This window comes from Rhipicephalus microplus, unplaced genomic scaffold (assembly GCF_043290135.1).
Source record: "Rhipicephalus microplus isolate Deutch F79 unplaced genomic scaffold, USDA_Rmic scaffold_123, whole genome shotgun sequence".
Lineage (NCBI taxonomy): Eukaryota > Metazoa > Arthropoda > Arachnida > Ixodida > Ixodidae > Rhipicephalus > Rhipicephalus microplus.
Genome location: NW_027464695.1, coordinates 209,054 through 224,917, shown reverse-complemented (window position 1 = coordinate 224,917; position 15,864 = coordinate 209,054). Strand labels below are relative to the sequence as shown.

General features: G+C 43.6%; 1 protein-coding gene and 1 long non-coding RNA gene across 2 annotated transcripts; one reads left to right on the top strand and one right to left on the bottom strand.

The window, feature by feature from the left end:
• Positions 1-242: 242 nt before the first annotated feature.
• LOC119165601 (uncharacterized) lies at positions 243-2,818 on the bottom strand. Its single transcript, XR_005108925.2, has 2 exons — positions 2,441-2,818; positions 243-1,063 (listed from the first exon to the last, which is right to left on the bottom strand). It is a non-coding gene; the product is annotated as an uncharacterized LOC119165601 (long non-coding RNA).
• A 6,987-nt stretch (positions 2,819-9,805) lies between these two features.
• Positions 9,806-15,533, top strand: LOC142790720 (uncharacterized). The gene is made up of 6 exons (XM_075885337.1): positions 9,806-9,969; positions 10,991-11,099; positions 11,565-11,675; positions 11,744-11,801; positions 12,318-12,464; positions 15,298-15,533. The coding sequence occupies exons 1-6, from the start codon at positions 9,947-9,949 to the stop codon at positions 15,372-15,374; spliced, it is 525 nt and encodes a 174-aa protein (XP_075741452.1). The 5' UTR covers positions 9,806-9,946; the 3' UTR covers positions 15,375-15,533.
• The last annotated feature ends 331 nt before the right edge of the window (positions 15,534-15,864 follow it).

The following is a 15,864-nucleotide window of genomic DNA, read 5'->3' as shown; positions in this document are numbered from 1 at the left end:
TTATTGACCAATGACAGTGACAAAGCAGGATATGCCACTGCATTGCTGGTTCCTAATTTAAGATGTATTTTTTTCCACACTGTTCAAGCAAACAAGCCGAAGCAAGCTTTGATGTTTCAATAAATTTCATTATTCATTCATTCATTCATCCAATCGTTGATTTATTCATTCACTTGTAATCGTTTCATTGAAATGTCAAGCGCGAACAGAGAGAAGTGCAAGTGAAGAAATGACACCAGCTCTTGGAATCGACCGGGTGCTTTATTAATCAAGAATGAACACATGTACCCAACCAGGGCACGCGATTCACCACCGCACATGTACACCATTGCTATAGGGGGAAATTTCAGTGATGCATGTATACAAACCATAGGCCGTCCTTCCGTATGTTATTTCGGAACCAGAAGCTCGCTTGTTCAAATAGAAGCTGAACATTGTAAACCAGTATAGACTCGTAGAATGTTGCATATACTAAGAGGTCCTGAGCCATTTTTCCTGGTATTCATCGAATGATATCAGCTTCGGAGCTCATTGCTTCGCGAATTGATTGCCGGGAATATTATCTCGAATTCGTCGAGAAGGAGCGGAGCTTACAAGGGTTTGTCGCACACTTCAAGCAATTTTTTTTTCTCATCTTGCCCCAGCGGGTGCACAGAGAGAGATGACATGGGGTAATCAGAGCGGAAGTGTTCTGAAACGTCTACTTTAAAAGACCACCGGTGGTCGGAGTGAATAATAGGGTTCAATAATACAGCGGCTCACGAGGAGAACAAAGCAGCAAGTTTTGAAGGGATTTCAAGACCCCTTTAAAAATGTAGGTGTAGCCTATTGCGTAAAAAATTCGGCGGAGTCTCAAGATTGTCTTCCTGATTGATCAAATGAAAAGAATCGACATTAGTTGTTATTGAAATTGTATTATTTCACGGCGATGCCGGAGCAGTAGAGCTAAAGTATCATTTCTTGTTAGCTGCATGCATGGTGATCTTCCGTACGTTTCGGTACCTCTTGGTTGCGTGCTGCTCACCGCTGAGAGCCCGGGCCAAGGTCTCGCAGAAAGAGGCGGCTGCAGTCAAAAGGAGAACAAACGAAGACTGTAGGCTATGTACCACAGCCTCAGATGAACGTATATCGTGCCCAAGTTGACTTTTGGGCTATAGTTAGTTGAATGCATCAAGGAATCATGTGACACTAGCAGACACGGATGCGAAAGATACAACGGGAGAAGCGCATGGTTAAAAGAGCGCGCCCTGGTTTTGTTTTGTCTTTCTCGTCTGTGTCTGCTATAACGTCATAACACTTTCTGATAGATAGTGCACGTTTGTACAGTTCATCGATGATTATCGACGTTTGTACAGTTCAACATGCGATTATTTCGAGTGAATTCTCATTTGTTAAGGGGACTGACAACCGATTTTTCTCAGTTTTTTTACGGCGCAGCGGAAATCTTTCGTCTTCTGTAACGGTAAAACCTATACAGCGACCGATTCTAAAAGCGCGAGGATATTTCCTAAGCATAATTTTTCATTTTTAGAAGCCACTAAAAATGTTCAACTCCCTGTTCCAGCAACGCTGTGCACAGTATTCATGGATGCCCGGTATCCCTCCTCGCAAGCTGTTCATTTCGCTCAAGATTCTGCTTTCACAGCAATGAGTGCAGCTGTGGTTAACCATAGGCGTGAACACGGAAGAGGCCGAGCAAGGGGGAAGACAGGGGAGGGGGGTGGAGCTCCCTAGAGTTACTGTATATGCTGCTTTTAGGTATACCTAAAGGTAGCACATACAGATACTCTAGCCCTTTCAAAGTAAAGAAGCGGAGTAAATCGCCTCCGTATTGTGTCCATGTGTGGGGGGGGGGGGGGGGGGGGCAAAGTCATCCTTACACGTGGACAAAATCTGGAGGGAGTGTGTGACTCGGCAGGGGAGACGCAAAGTCAGCCCCGTACATTGACATAGTTTGGGCGACATGTGCTGCGACAAAGCTTCACCCCCACCCCCAAAAGGGAAAAACCTGAACGTGCCTATAGTCTTCAACTATTTCGTAATTAAAAATCAAGCAGAATAAGTTACTCTGATAAAGCAAGTATTTTTCCCTAGCAGGGTCACGTATGTCAGGCAGGCAGCAACGGCCAGTGGAACTTAAGAAGTGTGGCAGTTTGGGCTAGTTGGTATGACACATGACTATCGTCAAGCCAGTGGAACCCTGGAGCCCCATCCATCGAGCGCATAACGCCTTCCGAAACCCCTGCCATTCTTGCTTCGTGCCCTTGCAAATCGAAAAAACGTTTTTCTTTTTTTCCTTCCTTCCTTCCTTCATTCATTCATTCATTCATTCCTTCCTTCATCGGGTAATATAGTAAACTCTGGTGGAAATGGGGTAAAACCCCTCCCTGCTTTCCTTACTAGGCCAGTAAACTGTTTTCGCATATCACTTGATGCTTACTGGTGCGCAGCAGAGTGCCGATCTCAGGCTCACGACAGCCGCTGCATGCCGATGTTGAGGAGACGCTGCCGGCGCTGTACGACTGGTCACGCGTGGAGGACGCGTCCGCCTTGCAGGCGTCTTCGTGCGAGCAGGACGAGCAGCTGCCACTGCTCTCGCTGGAGCACGCCGCCGACTGGACCTCGTCCTCGCTGCTCGTCGCGCAGCAGCAGCCACCGTGGTCGCAGCCGCACGTGACGCCTCATGAAATAGGTGATGATATGTCGCGTGTGCGAATTAGCCATTCGGAGTACAGTGTTGTAGAAGTAGTAGAACTCTGTATTCAGGGGGGCGTTCAATGGCGACGCGGCTGCATGTGGCGATACGTGGCTGGTGGTGGGCAAGACAAACTTGTGTTTTTTTGTTTTTTTTTTAGGCAAACGGCTGGCTGTAAAAGCAGCGTGTCATGCAGGAGCGGATCCAGCCACTCATTTCATGGAAGGGGGGGGGGGGGGGGGGGGGGTCACCTAAAGTAACACCATGGTTTCTATGGGGACCATGGTGTTACTTGTGGTGATGAGTGACTTAGGTGTTACACGGTGATGAGGGACCATGGTAACACCTAAGAGGGGGGCGTGGTTATGACTGTTTTGTTTTAGTAGCAGAAAAAACCCTTCATAGCACAAGTACTGTTAAGGTGTGCTCACAGTGGTTTCACGAGATATTTTATTTCTTTCTGGGGAGGGGGCGGGTATCGCTCCTAACGCCCCCCCCCCCCCCCTCTGAAACAGTCAGTGGTGTCATGGACGCATCCAAAAAGAAAGAGGGGCAAAACTACCCCAAAATGATTCAACTTTCCTTTCGCATACACAAAACGCACGTACGAACATAAAGTATGATTGACCCCCCCCCCCCCCCCCATAGAAAAAAACTTTCTGGCTACGTCCGTGCAGCATATATGCGAGTGAAATGTATATCAAAAGAACCAATATTAGCGTAAGTGGAAGACACGCATTAGGAGACATATAAAATGATATATCTGTCTCTTTGTGTGTGTCGTGGCTATTTGCTTACAGTTACGATACACCAATTCACCCGAACAGCAACCAACCAGTTCCGGTTTTCGACACCGCGGCGTTCGTAGCCGACCGGAGCTAGAGTTACTTTATAAGCTACCCTTAGGTAGTGTATACAGTAACTCTAATCGAAGCAGACAAGGTGACAGTTTTCCTTCAACTTGGCGGAATTTCACAATGAACAGCATTTCGGGCGTAGGTTCATCGCAACGTTCACCCTCCCCCACCCCCTAAGTCGATGTACGGGGAAATTTTCGCGCTCCCCTCTTTAGCGACTGGGAGGGGGAGCGCATGCCGAAGTTTTATTCACTCTGCTTCAATGACTGCATTGTACCCATGGAGAAAAAAAAAAGCTCGTAAGAAGCCAGGGAAAGCACTGTACAACGTAACAGGTAACTGCACGCCATCACCAAGTTCAGAGCGCGCAGCCGAATATTTGTGCGGCTACGCATCGCAGCCGAACAAATATTCTCGACATTGCCTCACCTTCACTCTTTCAGATTAGACATTAAATTTCAGCTAGCTGGAAGTCTCGGCCTTGCTTCCCTAATCAGAATTACAGCTTACAGTATTCGTCCGTAGCCTAGACTGGGCGTACACCAAGTCCGTTAGATAATTTACCGGTCTGTATGCCGGTGGCGTCACTGCTAAATCCACCGCAGTCAGGGCACGCCAATTTTGATGTTCTTCCCGATACTGAACGACGTGACGACGATCGTTGGTCGGCCTGGGAAGCGGCCGCGCCGCGGTCGTGCATCTGGTCTTCCCGCCGAGGAGATTCGGTGACCGTTCTGCCCTCTGGTAGCCGAGGGCGAGACAAGCGCATACGCACGTGCGCTTCGAATGAAGTCGTTGTCGTGTCCTCCCGCGGAGCGTCGAACCTGTCAAATGCAGAATGTCTCACTGTTAAGCCTCTAAAGGGAATTACATTGGGTTTTTTGATGCTGCAGATAGACCTTTTCAAAAACGCCTCCCTGGGCGCCGCCATATTCCTCTTTGGGCTGCGCAAATCGGCGCATGACCTTTCAAAAATGCACTGACAAGGCTGCGCCCTTAACCTTTGTACTCTCGCTCGCAACCCATCATGGTGGTGTTTTTTTTTTTCCTTCTGTGAAAAAGTGTATACGATTTGAAGAGAATGTCAGCGCGCATAGAATGCGGACAAAGAGTACTGTCGTGCTCTATTTGTCCGTGATCGACAACGCCGTTTCACTTCATGCTCAATTAATGAACTGCACGTTTATACATAATAACCAGCTCTGTTGGCGCTGGTGAAAACAAAGTCTATAGTGGGTTGAATACTACCATCACGCTCAACCCCGCTAGAGGCTAAGTCACTCGGCTGCTTCATGACCCGCAGGTCGCGGGAACGAATCCTGGTTGCGGCGGCTGCATTTTCAATGGAGGCGAAAATGCTGTGGGCCCGTGTGCCCAGACTTGGGTGCGCGTGTAAAACCCCAGGGGACCGAAATTTCCGGAGCCCTCCACTACGGCGTGTCTCATAATAATATGGCGGTTCTGGGACATACGTTAAACCTCTCATATCAAATCCAATCATGTTCAAACGGGTTGTCACGCGTGATTCCCTGTGTTCATCAAAATCGATGGAAGGAGCCAGGACCGTGCTTGTGCACATTAATCGAGACGTAGTACCCGCATGTGTTCAAGTGTCATTACGCCATCATGCTGGCTTCGGTGAGCTTGTATTCAAGCTGCACAAGTACCTCCATTTGTTCTTTGCGACACTTGAAAGGATAATCCATACACGCTAAAAGGCGAAGTGCCTCTGCTGACATGAGGACAGCGTGCGAGAACTGAGACTTCGGGAGCGACCACATTAGGACCGTATATGTACAGACGGGTCCACTGTTCAAGGGAACCCCTGTATGAGCAGCATGTTTAGATTTCGCTATCTTACGGAATCATAGAGACATAGATATGCATAAGACTACTGGTGGTTAAAAGTTCCGACTCCTGTTGACAGACTATTGATTTTCATGAAGATTGTTTCTTCATTCACTTGCTCTTAGAGGGCCAGGAATATTGATGGTGTGCATTCGAGTGTTCCCTGTAACAGTGGACCATCGCGAGCGAAAACAGCCCCATAAGTGGGCAACGCGTGCGTTAGACACTTGTACTATGCACGGATCATCACGGCGATGGCGAAAACTCTTCCGAGTGTCGTCTTTGTGTTAATGGGATTTGCTGTTGCATTGTAAGCAAAAAACAAACAAAAAATGAAGCTAAATACTTGACCGATGGTCAGATTAAACAAACCAAGAACAAACCGAGTCGCGAACGTACTCGTCGAACCAGCATAAGGTTTGTGACTTAAGGTACTATAAATGCATCTCACGCGATCTCGTCTGTCACAACGCGGTGGTGCTCCGTGGCGACAACCTTCACGGGACCAGTGGATGCAGACACGGTCTTCCAGCGAAGGCCCCCGGCCACCGCCGAATCACCGTGCTCCTCCGCGGCCTTGCCGTTGGCCACGTCTGACGGTGGGGTATCCTTGAGCAGGTTATCCAGTTGTTCCGTGTCCAGCATAGTGGTTTGGTAGGCGGCGCTGGCCGACTTGGCGGGTTTCATCACTTGCCTGGACACCGCCTGCTCGGACACGGCTTCCTTCTTGGCTGTGGACGTCGCCGCCCGCCGGTACCTGGACGTCCCATGGGTGGTGCTGGCGCAGCGGGACTTAGGTGTTGCGAGGGTGGAATCATTCTCTTTTTTGGCGCTCTCTTTCGGCGGAGACATTGCTCTCATGGTCACGACGATAGTTTATGGAGGACACTCACTGGGAAGGCTTAATTTTGGACGTCCCCAAATGGCGGCTCAGTTCTTGATTGCCAGCAATGGCTCTTACCCATTACAAGGAATCGGTCAAAAAGCGGTTGGTTCTGTAAGTGCTCCGATGGAAATATAATAATTTAATAATCCAAAAATACTTCGCTAATTAACTCAACTTATATAACTATTCATGGAGCCAAGCACACCGCGAACGGGAGGTTGACAAGTTCTTTCTCAACCCAAAAAGGCCCGCAGAGATCAATGCTGAACGCAACACGCACTGAGACTTCGACGCCAACGTTCGTAACAATCAGGGACGAGGAAATAAACTCGGAACCGTTTGGCGGCAGAATTATAATCTATCTATATATCTATCTGGTTGGTTGGTATAAGGGGTTTAACGTCCCAAAAGCACCTAATGATTATGAGAGACGCCGCAGTGGAGGACTCCGGAAGTTTAGACCACTTGGGGTTCTTTTTAATGTACGCAAATCTGAGCACACGGGCCGACAACATTTTCGCCTCCATCAAAAATGCAGCCGCCGCAGCCGGGATTCGATCCCGTGACCTACGGGTCAGCAGCCGAGTACCTTAGCCACTAGACCACAGCGGCGGGGCAATATCTATCTATCTATCTATCTATCTATCTATCTATCTATCTATCTATCTATCTATCTATCTATCTATCTATCTATCTATCTATCTATCTATCTATCTATCTATCTATCTATCTATCTATCTATCTATCTATCTATCTATCTATCTATGACATTGTGCTTTCATGTTCGTTTTGTAAAAGGGATGTACACCGAAATTGGTATCGCTGGACATGGCTGTATGGCAAACGTAAACGACATGGAAGTCATGTTATGCATGTCTGTATACCAAGTTGGTATGACGTCACAAGAGTGTACGAAGAACATAATTGAGAGGTCTTAACGCACGATTGTTTAAAACCATGCCATGCACGGCATGATTTACGTGACATGGTCTCGGGGCTCGCAGCCTTTTTAATTAAATGGATGTACCGGGTGTCCGAAATATAAGGAACCACATTAAAAATTAGGAAGATAACGTCGTTACGTGGAGCACACCCAGTGGACATTATTCCCAGTACACTGCATTGGCAATTTCCAAGTTTTTCGTTAATAAGGTTTAGTTTATTGGTCCCAGTTATGTTTTACTCACATAACCATCAAAATGACAATGTCACAAGAACATTCGATAATAATTATTACCCAGGGTCTATTTACAGCTTTTCAGTAATATTTGAATAAAAACATACCATGACCACACACATACACACACACACACACGGACACTTATATATATATATATATATATATATATATATATATATATATATATATATATATATATATATATATATATATATATATATATATATATATATATATATATATATATATATAACCAGCCGTGAGCAGGCTAGGTCCTGCTCACGGCTGGTTATTTTTTCATCCACTTTTATTTCTTCTTATTTATATTCCACTGGTTCTAATATCTTCCCCTGTACATTCCTTGGCATTACTGTCTGTTAGATCTCTATAATATTGTGTTAAAACACGGAAAAACGAGCCCTTAGGTATACACTTCTTTCCCATATATATATATATATATATATATATATATATATATATATATATATATATATATATATATATATACATATATATATATATATATATATATATATATATATATATATATATATATATATATATATACAAAGAGAGGGCAGTCTTTTCTAGTGTTTGCCCTGCACCACCTGGTAGCTCGCCATAAAATTTATTTTCTTGTTCACTCTTCTATGTTCTACTTGGAGTGGAGTGAGTGAGTGAGAATTTATTAGAAGGCAGAGAGGTCGGCCTGAGCTAGTTTGCTCTAGCCTGCTGCTCTGCACAGGGGATAGGGTCCCCACCATCATCCTTCATCCCTCTTTTCTTTCACCTTCTCTACTTGGTGTGTCTACTAAAATTGGTGTGCGGTTTAAATATATTGGGCAACATTTTGTGTTTCATGAGATGACACTATTGCCGACCGAGTAATAGCAGAACTCCTGATTTGATTTGATTTTTGGGGTTTAACGTCCGAAAACTACCATATGATTTTGAGAGACGCCGTAGTGGAGGGCTCCGGAAATTTCGACCACCTGGAGGTTCTTTAACGCGCACCCAAATCTGAGCACACGGGCCTACCGCATTTCCGTCTCCATCGGAAATGCAGCCGCCGCAGCCGGGATTCTATTTCGCGACCTGCGTGTCAGCAGCCGAGTACCTCAGCCACTAGACCACCGTGGTGGGGCGTAGCGGAACTCCGGTTATAGCCTTTTACATAATTCATGATTTCGCTGTGTGTGTCCTCCACGGTGGTGTAGCGGTTACTGCTCGGCTGCTCAATCGAAGGTGGCGGGTTCGGTGCCGGTCGCATTTCAAAGGGGAGGCGTTATGGAAGAAGTCCATCTGCGTTGCGATGTTAGCGCACGTCACACCAGACAGTCAAAATTTCCGCAGCCTTCCACTATGGCGTCCCTCACGATAATATTGTCGTTTTGGGATGAAAAACACCAGATATTATGAATTCACTCTTTATTACAAACTCCATGATATTACTTTTCGTTGGTTCGCTGCCACTAAAGAATTACGAAGTCGCTTGAATTATAGTAGCCCTTTGTCTATTCCACCTCGCTAATCCATCTAATAGAATTATTCATTTTCACTATCTGTCCCTTAATTATTTCAAACGTTCCGTATCATACACTCCCAAGCTTCTACACCAAAGCTCCAGTCGAATTTTGAAAACCACGCTACACCTCCTTCGTCCTCATTTTGCTGGCACCCACATTTAATAAGCCTGAATTTGCATATAATCTGCTGCTTCTTCACTAGCTCCATGTCATTTAGATTCCAGCGGGGTTATTTTTTTGTGGAGCTTAAAATACAACAGAATGTATATATTTATTAATGCTTCATTGTCAATCAATGTTGATTGATCGTTGTAAAACAATAAATGCACTTGCATTCTTCACATGACAGACATTTCTCCCACTGAGGCAGTCGTAGAAGGATTGTTCACGTAAAAAAATGAAGAAATGGTAGCCCACCAGCATTGAACAAGTGATCGCACACATACATACACTGCATTGCATATAGTTTTCAGAATTAAAAGCGCACGCGCGCACACACACGCACATCACGATGGCAGCTAAAAACCATCAAGTAGATTCTATACCCAAAAATTACCGCGCCGGTAAAGTGGGAGCGTCTGTTCATGGTGAATGTGTGCCTGAGAATACATGTACGTAGGCGTGTATATGCATGAAAACCCATGGAAACTGCAAGAGCTGAACTAATTCCCCTCCATTTTTTATCTATCTCGAAGTTACGCTGTTTGTCAGTCGCTGGCTACGCCTTTCCAACTTCGCGTGCACAAGCCTGAAATCAAAACCGAAATCGCTATCCAGACAAGTGAAGTCAACCGCATCCGTCTGCCCAGTCGATCCAAAGCCAAAAGGACGCGCGTAGCCTGCCATGTGTTTTTGTGTTTGTTGAGTGCCGTTGTGTTTTGAGAGCTTTTTTTAAATAATTGCGTGATATTTGTCAAGTTCTGTGACATTGCGTGTCGTAGAAAACGTCTTGCCATGCCTTCTGTGGAGGCAAAAAAGTAAGTATCGGCTCTAATATATGAAATGTCAATGTAAACACCCGAGCAGCTAGCCGACACTTTCAGGTTTGAACTTTGATGTGAGTATTCGGAAGCACATGAACCTTTAATGTTAATTTGTTTTTTTGAACGAGCGGTGTCATGTACCGTATAGTAGCATGCCGTTGGCTTTGCGAACATACCGTGTCATGTCTGTCAGTTCTACACTGGACAATGAAATCATCCGACTTTGGTAAAAATTGTTGCTGGGCTTAGTACCTTTGTATATGCTTTCATGTTTATATAAGCTTCTTTCTCCTAGATTAATGCGTATTTGCACTAACTGTTATTCTGGGAATTTCAGGAAGTCAGCTACCGTGTAGCTGGCAGAAGATCTTCCATGAACAACAATGATCAGTGTGGCACACTGCAACACTTTAGCTACGTAAATATGTGTGCACTTTTGAAAGCAGTCGTCACAAATAAAGGAGGAGGATTGAAGGTGGAAGGACAAGAAGGTTAGCCATAAAAATAGAAAGTTATTTTGAAGCTAGCAGTGTAGGTCTTCCTTAAACTACATTTCGAGTAATTTTGTTTGGGCCGCAAGACGCGCTCTATATATTCTCTGAGAAATGTTTAGGGGACATTCTTCGTGCCTCAGTTGACTAGAATATCTAACCACTGTTGACAACTCAGGCGATGTGATAGATAAGCTGTTGCAAATTTTCATTGCTTCGGTCAGTGTTTTGGCCACTAGTGAGATTACTATGAAAGGATACTGTCGCAGTTGTGAATATTACCTCTGCTCTCATGTAAGCAATTCTGAAGCAATCGTTCCGCGGCATTTTTTTCGTATTGGTACATTTAATGAGTACATTTCGTGATGTTTTGCTCAAGTTTGCGACGTCCATTCTGGAACCTGTTGAAGGCTGCTCACACTTTGCTATAGTCCTCAAACATGTATTCGCTGATGACATTTTACATTGATATGTCTCGCCATCATGCACTTTTTGTCATTAATGTTTGATTTTCGTACAATTAGGTATGAAGTTCCCAGTAGCTTTTCTGCTACTACTGGTAACGTTGCGCTCCCAGTAGAAGAAATTTCATCAGACGAGCACCGCCTGTGGCTCTTCCGAACTCCAACTGACGTGAGTACCTAAACGTCACAAATGGGGTTCCATTGCAACAAATACTTTCATTACGTGCTCAAAATCGCTCACTGTGAAAGCTTCTCTCAAAACCAGTTTGTTTTGTTTCCGAATATGCTACTATTTCAAAGGACGTTAAGGTAGGCAGTGTGAGAATTATGTTTAGAATGACAGAAAGTTGATCTAGTTGGTACAGAATCACGATAAAAGAAGATTGGCCTGCAAACCCGGGCACCAGAGTTTGTGTTGTCTTACTCTTTTCTCTTGTGTTTGCATGCCTATCTCCTTTTATTATCAAAATTAGTTACTCGTGTGGTGGTGATGTTTGCTCAGTAAGAAACTGATAAAAGAGCTTTTAGATATGTCCCCTCCCCTGAAGTTGTCCCATCGAGCAAATGGGGTACACCTGCTTTTCAAAAGTGTTATTAATTAGTTGGGGCTGTTTTCACTGTCTCTTTGTAACAGGTTAACATTTCAAACCTGGATGGAGTGAAGATTTCGCTAAGAGGAGGTGAGCAAACTGAGGTCCAGATTGGAGACATTGGTTATGAATTCACAAGAAAAGAATATCACAGTGTAAGTCGTGTAGATGTTCAGTTACTGGAGGAATCAATGCTCATAACTGTCACGATTTTTCGGTCCAGGACACTCAGCACATATCTGTTTTATTAAAAGAGGAAGGAGTCGAGCAGCTAACGCTTGGTGAGTATGCTGTGTTCATTAATGACATCTCAATACAGTGTAGAAATTATGAAGTATTAATGCTGTGTAGATCTGTAAGTTCGCTTAAAGGCGACAGGAAAGACGAATTTTGAAGCATGCTGGGTTGCCATGCTTCCTTGGTCACGGCCTTGACATGCATCAAGTGCAGCGATCTCAGTGTCTCTTTATTTTTATGTTTGAGTACCAAAATAACTGTCCTTGTGAGCTTTCGATAATATTTCCAATAATATCTCAAATATAAAATGTTTATTGGGTATCTCACATAAAACTAGGACATTTAGGTGATCCAAAATTTTGGAGTTTCAAACCTGTAAGTGAAGAATGCATCATATGATCACAACATTTGCAAAAGTCAGCATTTTATCGAACCCCCTCATTACAGGAGCTTATGACACTGTTTGCATTTAAAAATTTTTTAACGTATTTTGATACAGTTACAATAATGAGGCCGTAAAGTGGTTATGATAATGATTTGCTCGTGGGCCCTTGTTGCAGCTTCAGGCATTTTTTGTGGCATGGCTACTCTTACAAAGAAGGCATTGTGTCCGGAGATTCCCAAGACTGAAAGCTCTTCGAAGCGGCCTCGACTGGACTACTCAGCACATGAAACTGCTCGACAGCGTTTTGTACCATTTGGGTCAGGTAAGCTAAATATGCCAAAAGGAATAGTGCATGATGTATCCTTAAGCAATGCTCCTTTTTACAGATATACCGGTATCCTAAAAAACATTATTTATAGACAAAAGCAAGAGAATACCATTACGTTGATGCCATTGTACCACAAGAGATGGTAGGAGGAGAAATTTCCTTAGCACTTACTTTGTTCAGGACTAGCTTGGATTGGTTAACCATAGTGCACTTTGACAAGAGACAATGAGCAGAGAAACGTACACCGCACATTGACTTGGGGGGTGCATTTAGATTCATTACACTTTAATTCCTTTTTAATTTACAATTCACAAACAGGAAAAAAAACTTTTTCGATGAACCAATGCTGCTTCCATTATCTCTCTAGTCACTTGATTTCTTCGCAGTGCCCCTTGTGTTGCAGATCACAAACTACGTGATGTCAAACAGGCAAGAAAGAGCATCCCACACTCGCCGTAATGGCAACAGGTGGCGCTTACTGAAGCTGTTACGTTTAAAATGCGCACATATAACCTATAAAGTGGACGAAGAGATGACCGCCACCGTAGCTCAGTGGTAGAGCATTAGACGCATTATTCTTAGTTACGCAGGTTCGTATCCTTCCGTTGGCAAGTTATCTTTTCGTCCACTTCTCTTTCTTCACATATACAATATGATTACTTCTAATAACATCCCCTATACTTTCTTTGCCAATATATTATGTTAGTACTCATTAATACTGTGCTTAACAAAGAAAAACGTGCCTTTGAAATGTGCACTTTCCTTCGTCTTTCGTGTAAGGGAATACAAAACCGCCATTTGTTATAAGCCAAGATTTCTTGCTCTAACGAATGTTATTCATTCTAAGTTAATCCTTCATGTTCATACCACCTCCTAGTCTGGGGAGATTGGTATTGCACTGTGTTTTACCTATTTTGCCAGACAAAAAAGAAATGATTCTTTTAATGAAGTACTGCTATAGTCAGGCACTACTTTACAAGTCTCCATAGCATCCAATATATAGAGCATCCAGTCAGTTCTAGAACACAGTTCACGTCCGCTAACAATTGTAACTCTTCCTTCAGACCAGTAACTTCTGGAGTCCCACGGGGTAGCGCACTTGGTCCACTACTGTTTCTAATCTACATTAATGACTTGCCATCCTGTGTCTCATCCCGAATTAGAATTTTTGCTGACGACTGTGTGATTTACCGAATAATTTCCTCTGACAATGACCGGAAAGCTTTGCAAACTGATCTAAATGCTATTAATGCATGGTGCTCATCTTGGCTAATGACCCTAAACTGCTCTAAAACGAAGTTTACGTCTTTCAGTAAACACATAACTCGAATTCCTACCTCCTACGTGTTGAATAATACTACTGTTGACCTCGTCTCCACTTATAAATATCTTGGAATTCATTTGCAACCTGATCTGACATGGCACTACCATATAAAACTCACCCTGGCGGCTGCTAACCGGTCTTTCGGATTTCTCAAGCGTAACCTTAAACAGGCTCCTCCTAACATACGCAAACTTGCATTTACTATACTAATACGTCCAAAATTAGAATATGCATCAGCCATTTGGGATCCCGAACATGCTTAGATCATAAACGACATTGAATCACTGCAAAATCGTGCCGCTCGCTTCATATTTTCAGATTATTCACGTCATTCCAGCGTCACAGCACTAAAACGCCGAGCAGAGCTACCCGAACTATTCCATCGTCGCAAACTTGCACGCCTATCACTTTTCCATAAACTTTATCACCACGTGTCACTTCACAGCCTCGCCGCGATTACCCCTACAAAGTTAAACGCTTAAACTGTAAGTCATCTGCTTTTTCCAAGTCATTCATTCCGCGTACCACGATCGATTGGAATAATCTACCATCACACATTGCCTTAGAAAAAAACGCCTCGAAATTTCAAGAACTAATTCAAAATACTGACATCATCTAACTTTTGCTCTTTTACTTGTTTTTCCCTCTTTTATATATCGTGCAGAGCACATGTGTAGTATTTTTACCTTGATTCAGCTTATTTGAGGTGTGATGAGTGAGTGTATATTTTTTATTCGTTTTATTCGTTTTTTTTTTATCAAGTGTATTGATTATTTTTTCTTGCATTTTCATAGGTTGTTCACTGGGTACTTATCTGTATTCCAATGATTTGTTGCCTATTCTTTTCTCTATTTTTGCTGTCTTTACCAATTACTTGTTATAACATATATCTCAACCTTAGTCTGTATTTAATTTGAATTTTTTGACCTTTTTTTCGTTTTTGACGTTTATTGTTTGTAATTTTGCTCATGTAACCCCCCCTATGTAATACCCTCTCACGAGGGCCTTTAGGGGTATTATGAATAAATAAATAAATAAATGGCTCTGGGCAGAAGGAACATAACACACGGACAGTGCTGTCTTCTGCTTTGTCTCATCCGGGATGCTATGGATAACCAACAAGCCCGCGATAGAACTTTAGAAGTCTGCAGCATTTCTTCCTCAAAGGCGGATACACAAGCCTGCTCATATAAGCACGCACTCCAAACTGTTATCACAAACCGAATGGCCAGTGAAATGGCCTTCAGAGAACATTACCAAGTGCACAAGTGGCGAAATTATTTGTTTAGCCATAGAAGCAATCAGCTATCCTGCTACAGTCATCTAAGTGCGGACCTGTCCGGGCTTGTCCGACTATAGTGTACAACCTTTTAGTGAAAGCACTATTGAGCTACCTTTTGAACGCTGTGCACGATTACTAAAGATATCGCTTCACTGCCATGATAGTTGTACAGCTGACTATTTCTTGAACCTCTTTTATTTTTTTCTCTCTCTCTTGTTTAGATGACGTTGTGACCCTCAGCAAACGACACAAAGACAAGGCAGAGAAGGTAAAAAAAGCCAAGAAGTCAAAGAAGTGACCTGCTCTCTTTTGGACAACACCGTTGTAACGGACATTTGGGCACCTCAGGTGCTTTGACGTTGAAGTTGTGCCTTAAAGGTCTGCTCATGAAGAAAACAAATGATCTTTTTTGCATATTAACGAAGCGGTGTTAAATAAAGCTGTAAATGCGCAGCAACCCCTTGTTGCATTGTTGACTAATAGTACTGGTGTTTCTTGATCGAGTTAAATTAGGATTTAGTTAGCACCAACTGGATATCGTCTGCATGTCCATGGGAGTGATTTCCCACATTGATTTAATATACCGACTATTTGATTTCCTAGTACGAGAAAGCGTTATTGCCAGTCAGCATTCTTTGCTAAATTAAGAAAATGCTTGGATATCTGTCTACGTGCGTGACGTAGACTTAACATAACTGCGGAAAAGGCTCACACTAGTGCATTCACAAAACGAGTCTACAGTGTCTCAAAAAGCGCGCGTTTATATTGCATCATCGCGCACGTGGCGG

Excerpts from the sequence above, each read along its gene's own strand:
- LOC142790720 (XM_075885337.1), top strand. The coding sequence starts at position 9,947 with ATGCCTTCTGTGGAGGCAAAAAA. Across the intron at positions 9,970-10,990 it reads CCTTCTGTGGAGGCAAAAAA|GTATGAAGTTCCCAGTAGCT; the intron begins GTAAGTATCGGC and ends TCGTACAATTAG. Across the intron at positions 11,802-12,317 it reads AGTCGAGCAGCTAACGCTTG|CTTCAGGCATTTTTTGTGGC; the intron begins GTGAGTATGCTG and ends CCCTTGTTGCAG.